Source organism: Paralichthys olivaceus, chromosome 11 (genome assembly GCF_024713975.1).
Source record: "Paralichthys olivaceus isolate ysfri-2021 chromosome 11, ASM2471397v2, whole genome shotgun sequence".
Taxonomy (NCBI): domain Eukaryota; kingdom Metazoa; phylum Chordata; class Actinopteri; order Pleuronectiformes; family Paralichthyidae; genus Paralichthys; species Paralichthys olivaceus.
This window is the reverse complement of record NC_091103.1, coordinates 13,287,501-13,294,660: the sequence shown is the minus strand read 5'-3', so window position 1 is coordinate 13,294,660 and position 7,160 is coordinate 13,287,501. Positions and strand designations below refer to the sequence as shown.

At 39.7% G+C, this 7,160-nt stretch overlaps 1 protein-coding gene across 1 annotated transcript in view; it reads right to left on the bottom strand.

The window, feature by feature from the left end:
* Window positions 1-2,759: 2,759 nt before the first annotated feature.
* The window catches only part of LOC109630274 (rho guanine nucleotide exchange factor 17), a 57,361-nt gene continuing 52,960 nt past the window's right edge, over window positions 2,760-7,160 (bottom strand). The window contains exons 21-24 of the mRNA XM_020088366.2: window positions 7,139-7,160; window positions 6,783-6,878; window positions 6,242-6,424; window positions 2,760-6,106 (exon numbers count right to left, since the gene is read on the bottom strand). The exon at window positions 7,139-7,160 is cut by the window's right edge and continues 153 nt beyond it. Of these exons, the coding sequence (XP_019943925.2) occupies window positions 5,898-6,106; window positions 6,242-6,424; window positions 6,783-6,878; window positions 7,139-7,160 (510 nt within the window). The 3' untranslated portion in view covers window positions 2,760-5,897. The remainder of the gene's footprint in view (window positions 6,107-6,241; window positions 6,425-6,782; window positions 6,879-7,138) is intronic.

The following is a 7,160-nucleotide window of genomic DNA, read 5'->3' as shown; positions in this document are numbered from 1 at the left end:
GTGTGTGTGTGTGTGTGTGTGTGTGTGTGTGTGTGTGTGTGTGTGTGTGTGTGTGTGTGTGTGTGTGTGTGTGTGTGTGTGTGTGTGTCTGTGTCTGTGTGTGTGTGTGTGTTTAAACCCCCTCTGTCGGCTGCTGTCTGCCCAGCATGTGCCTCACAACCTGGAGGTACTGTAAACTCTTAACTGCTGCAGGTGATCCTACATAGAGAGATTCAAGATTAAATACATAACCCAACATGATAAATGAACATGAGTTTATAGAACAATCCATCACATAAAGGACAAAAAATCGAAACAAAAAAATGTGTCAACTTTCATATAGGTCTTTTTCACAGCAGACATTTTGACGACATGACAAAATGTCTGCTGTGAAAAAGCCTATATATAACTAGGCTGACACTCAGTACAGCTCATACCTCCACCAGGGCTGAACAATGCTACACACGCTTGTCTAGCTCTAATAGTAGAAATATAAAAGACCAAAGAAAATCTACTTTCAACTTTGTTTGTCATTAAGCAAAGTTACAGAAAGTGAAAAAATAAATGTTCTGGATCCACTTCTCAATCTGCATCCATGCCAAAATGTAATGCGATTATCCCAGACCTGTCCACCAAGTTTAATGGAAATTGGTTGTGTAATTTTTGCGTAATCCAGTTCACAAACAGACAGGCACGGGTGAAAACATAACCTCACATCAATGATGGCTCTGTTCAGTTCTTGTTTTCCCAGTGACAGTGAGACTTTCACATCCACAGGACCCTGACAGGAAAGCAGCTAAATGGAACCCAGCCATCATTCATTTTAATATTTACACCTGTTATTTTCCTACATTAGGACGTGTCAGAATGTCTTCAGTCCAAAAGGTCTTCAGGTTTCCATTGGAGGAGGATGTGAACTCAGTCATAGTCACAGGTTGCACCTTAAAGATTTGCAACACACACACACACACACACGAGTGAGTCATCAAACAAGGAAACTCCCTGAGCTGTCAAAGTCTCCTTTTGATTTAACAATTCATCTCGTCTGTTGACGTATACATTTAACTTATATGAATTTATTAGCTGAAATCTAGGTTTAAATGATCCCTTCAACAATATTCTCCACTTTCCTCTTAACAGGGTTTGTTGGGAAGTGTCTCAGCCCCCCAACAAGTGAGGGTTGCGCAGATATAAATATTTTTGAATATACCTTTATTGATAATATGAATATATATCTCTGCTGTTGTGATGATTGATCAGGCTGAGCTTGTTTAGATTGAGAAAAGTGTACAGATTTGGGGTTGTGATACTTTGGGTTATATTGGATACTAGACTGTAGTCTAATCAATAGGATGCTGTTAATGATGTTGGGCACAGTCTGACACCCAATGAGCATCAAAAGCAAATGTTTCAGTTTATTACAACTACGTTTCCCCCTTAACTTTTACATTTTGATCATTTTATGTCATATTTTCTTGATATAGATTGATTCAGATCTCGCTGTATATGTCTTGTTCTTTGAATCAGCGTCTGTTGAGGATCAGCACTGGTTTATAGCAGTGCAGCAGTGAATTAAGGAGATTTCTTCTGGCCCGCATTCTTTCTGTGGGATGAACCATGAGTCATTTCAGTGAGAACTCTGCTGAGACACAGATAAATCTGTGTGTTACTCTCTTTCATTCATCACACAGATCTTCACTGTTTACTACATCTGAACGCTGTGTGTGGGTCAATGTGTGAGTGGGTTGTAACTCGTGCATGTGTGTGTTCCTGAGCAGAGAAGTCGTAGCATTTGTGTTCTGAATAGCCTGCATTCACAGTTTTCCTCCACACACTGCAGTGCTGTTATATCACAATACACCACAGTATGGCTCAGTGGGTTAGTGTGAAACGAATAGTGGAGTGACACTGAAGCGTGATGGTAGAAACCACACTGATAACTCTGTGTTATGGTCAAGCTGCTGTCGACTGGAGGCGAGGAGAGCGTCAAAATTGTTTCTGTTAAAAGTGGACCAGAAATAAGTCATTATTTTATATCCAATGACAAAAACTATTTATGACCAACCTGGTTTTCAGCACGCAGCTCTGGCACATTGCTGGATCGGAAAGTTTTCTACATAATTTTAAGTACAGTGAAAATGACCATGAGTGTCTCATTTTAAGTTCTTGGTGGCACCACATTACAGGTTTTTGCAAAAGAAGTGCTACAACAAATTATAATTTCCATTATAAGTCATTTTGCAGATTCATATTTTTTTACTCAGATAATTGTAAAATAAAGTAAATAAATACCCGTCATGATTTTGTATGACAATGGTTTTTCAATTCTATCTCATTCCTTGTCCCAAAGATTTTCAGTTGACAGTAATTCAAGACTAAGCAGCAAGAATCTTAACCTTTGAGAGGCTGCAAGTTTTTAAGGTTTTACTGAAATAAAATAGGTAAAAATAAAACAACTGGCCAATCGATGAATTGATGACAGTTTAGGCACTTGGTAAAAGTGAGCATTGCACATTAGTATTGTGATTAGCAACATATTGTCAGGTATCCAGCTGATACATCAGACCCTGTAACCTATATTTGGGAAATCATTATACAATACCTGCATACTCCCCTATCTACATTAAAGTGGCAGTAGGAAATACTAGATATTATCAGTTTTATTGGTACAGGTACTAATACTTTTTAGGCTGTATTATCAGGAAACTTTCTTTGTATGCTGTCAATTCTAAGAGAACCACACCTCACCAGCTGGACAAAAACAAATACGCACAAAGTGGCACCAGTGAACTGATTTAATTACAAAGAGAAACCCACAGTGACAAAACAAGAACAGCAAGGTACAGGAAAAAACTGATCAACTGTAACCATGACAACTGCAAGATGTCAACCAGAGATACACAGAGTTATGACCACGCGGTAGTTTTTTTTCTTTCTGTAGACATCTGTAACAAGTCAACATCACCAAACTCCTTCAGTCACAACAGAAGCCATCTTGTCTCCTTCTGGAAAGATCCATGACATATATAATTTAAACGTGAGTGACAGCACATGCCGGAGGGAGCAGAAAAAAAACAAACCTTACACAAATATATAAAAAATATGCCATTAGATTCATATGAACAATTGAGGACCGTGGGTGCACTATTTACAGAAAAAAGGCAATATATACCAATATTTACAACAATAAAGACTGTTCACTTAATGACATGAGGAGGTTATTCAAAGGTTTCTGGTTAAGTTAGTGATGATATGGTGAGTTTGATGTGATGGTGAAAATAAACGTGTGAATCTTTTATTTTTTGGCACAAAATATTGTTCATTCTCTTTCTAGTGGTCAAAAAGCATTGAGTTTGACTTCATATCTAAGACGCAGTGTGTTTGTGTGCATGTTTGCATGAAGAGATTTCAAGGGCCAAAACCTATGATGCAGCTGCAGAAAACGGGATTATTCAATCACTGCTTCTTATGTCACTGCTGAGGAAATGTAAATGTATATTATTAAGGCTGATTTTCAAGAAAATCTCTATTTTTGAAAGTTATTGACTCCAACAATTGCAGCAAATCCTGAACAGAGCAGTCAAACTAAGCAGTTTTCCCACCACCATGTGCAACGCTTCTTGTGCTGCTCAATTCATTCTGCAACACGTTGCCCTACGGCCAGCATAGATAAACAGCATCTTCATCGGTAAAGTGGCAGCTCTTGGCATCGAGAACACAAACGTAAACTTTGCAGTGAATCATACAGAACATTCAAAACCGTACACCGAGCTGCTTACTCAACATTACAGGACAAAGATTGACATATTCATTCGTAATCTTGTCTAGTTTCTTGCAAAGGATTAAGATACCACTTTTTTCGTCTTTGAAATGCTACCATCAGGAGACTGTTAGCCTAGCTTAGCATGAAGACTGCAAGAATTGTGTAGAATTAAAACACCCCATGAAGTCAATGGAGTCTGCCAGGAAAGAACGTAACGTAGCTATAATGTGTTTTTACACAGAAACACACCATGATTTGTCTTTAGATGTGTTGGTAGCCAGTTTTTCACCATGCTAGCTTTCACCGAATTTCCAGTGGTTGTGCTCTGCTAAGCTAACCACATCCTGGCTGTAGCTTTTCATCAAACATTAGAGCGGTATCATTCTTTTCGTGTAACTCTTGACAAGACACCAAATGTTTGCTAACTTCCCAAATGCTTACCTATAGTTTATCAGACTTTCCTCTGCTGTATTTTTTTTTTACATGCTACCACAAGCTAACTGGACTTTGGCCTCAGTTGAGGGCAAAAGATAACAAACAAGCTCCTTTTTATTATTTTCAGCTCTTAACACAGTGAGCTACACAGACCATTCCACTTTTCCACTTACAGAGGCACAGAGCTCACGAGCTAGTTAGCAGCTATCACAATGATCAGCTGATCCTCTTAGCCCTGCTCACAGTTAACCTAATGTGAATGAAGAAAGCTGAGCGTGCAGATGGCTGGTTAAGGTGCAGTGAGATTTTCTAGGCTTGGGATCAAAGGACAATCGCTGCTTAACCCTGAAGCCTGAGGCTAACGTGTGTGTCCTTCACTTCCACAGACATCTGCCGTGAGCTGACGTTTCACTATCGGAAACACTTAACTTTTAGACTTCTGAAGGCTCTCAGGCGCACAGTGTAAGAAACAATATGATGTGAATTTTGGAGCATTGGTACGTTTCTTTATAGCGAAACAGAACATTTCCTCAAGACCCCTCTATTTTCTAGTCCTGTTTCTACATATATGGAACTATCTAAACAAGAACCCTGAACTGTGCATCGTAACACAACATGAGCGGACTGCATCTGTAAACCAGCCAAATGATGCTGGATTATCTGACCTGCTGCTCAGGCCACAGTCTCCTCGTTCTCCAACTCAAACCGAAAAAAAGTGAAAGCTACATCTTCTATAAATTAAGTGCTGTAAAAGAAGGCTCTAAAATCTAAACCATAAATACTGTACATACTGTGACTCTCTTTATCTGCTACCACAGCCAAGCGTCATCTCTGCTACAGAAACAAGTACTGATTACCCTCCTGAATTGAAGTTCAATGGCAAAGAAAATCTTTCTCAGATCCCGTGATATTAAAAGTTTTCTACCAGTAGTGGGACACTGCTTCATCTACGTTCATGTTGTAAATGTAAAATGGATACAATGGGATTATCCGTGTAAAATAGACATTTATGTTTCTCACAAATGTCTGATTCAGCGCGTGAAGGCTGTGCATTAATGTTGGTGAATGTATGCATGTGATTATAACCTTAGATAACCAATACTGCATTTGAATGATGTTGTCCAGACCTGGTTAAGGAGCAAAATAAGTTGTCCTTTTCTATTCCAGAAGTTGAGAGACATTGATTTGCTTGAACTCAAGTAGTGAAAATAAGCAAAAACTCAGAATATTGATGAAACTACCGTCAGTTAGTATGATTCATTTGTAGATATTCATATATTTTGTCATGGTATTTTGAAGGCATAAAAGGCTGACGTCAAAGTCAAAGAAAACCAGAGAAAATGTCCACGTGCTTTGTTCATGTCCACATTCATGTAAATGTCCTCCTGTCATGATGTCATAATTTGATTTGTCTCAAATACACACGCACAGATGTCACACAGTGAGGATCAAAACACACCATCAGACACATTACTCAAGAAAACAGGGTCAAGAAAACTGAATCAAGAAAACTGGGTCTGAAGTGATCATATTCAAGTTCGGGGGGGGGGGGGGGGGGGGGGGGGGGGTTGACAGCCATATTATGCACATAGAGACCAGTGGACCGAGCAGAAGACCAAAACAACAACAACAAAAAGTGAGAAGTTCCATGGCAGGAAAAGTGAGGGTAGCTTGTGCGGCATTCTTAGCGAGAGGTGGGGAACTGACTGGTTAGATTGTCTCAGACCCTCCAAAGCAAAAGATGGTTGGTACTGTCGTCCCGTCCGACAGTTTCGCTGCTGTTAGTCAGCCTGAAGTCCTCATAGCCGTCACCGCCGGAAATGACTAGATGGTTAGTTTTTGGAGGGATGTGAGCGGAGGCCCTGCGGCGTGCAGAGTCACGCCTTTGAAGGTTTCCGTCAACAGTGCTGCTGCTCTGTGACTGGTTGCCTAAGAGAGAGGAAGGGTTGAAGGTCGAGAAAGGCACGTTTCTGTTTTGTGGATATATTTTCTGTTAATATTTAAAATATAGAAAAAGTTGAACATATATAAAGTTAAAACACCAAGAATCGTAAACGTAAAAACCTGTGGAGTCCGTTGTTGGAAGTGGAAAGTTCATGTCAAACCCTTCTGGTAGTTCGATTGATGTCAGGAATCGAACGTGGCCTGTGTGTCCGTGAGCCGAGCCCATGGGCACCAGGGGATATTTCAGAGTCCCAGCCCCGGTTCCTGAGCTCACTGCTGGGATCGCCAATGTAAGGACCACCCCTGTAGAGCAACACCTTCTTGAGATATGGTGTGTTTTTCAATCCAAGGAACCATTTAAAACACTTCAACAACTCCACACTGACCTCACACCCAAAGTACACTAACAGGATAACATTTATAAACCATGTCATTTTATGTTTTTGAATCGATTTTAATTAGAACTTCAGATTTTAAAGAAAAGGGTTTGAGGCCATTCCAAAATCCCAAAGTTATGTTTCTTACTGACCCATTTTGAATCTTTAAAATAAAAACATTAAGACATTTTTTGTATGTGTATTGCATATGACTTTTCAAATTGCTGCTTGTATGTGAATGTACTTTTCGATAATAATTCCCAGACCAGGATTTATTAGACTACCTGCACTTGTGCCAATCCACAGCAGATCCTTACAGGCCAGCAATGCTGTGATTCTCAGACAGGCGGCTTTGTGCTGTCTGATGATCGCATCTGCACCTGAATGGAGAAGAAGAACTTTATTTATCATAAAGGATGGGGTTAATAGGAGGGTGATGGATACGCAGGGTGATGGGAAAAGTGAAAATTTCAAGGAGGAAATTAAAAGATTGGTACTAAATTATTGCTATATTCACTTCACAAAACATTTTAAGGTAAAAGCTGAGGTATATTAGTTGCTTCTGACATCTGTAAGGGAAATAATACCAACAAACAAGTGGGCATGCTCCTACATACACATTTTGTTCATGTTTATTTACCTGCAAGCATCTTGTGCACAGC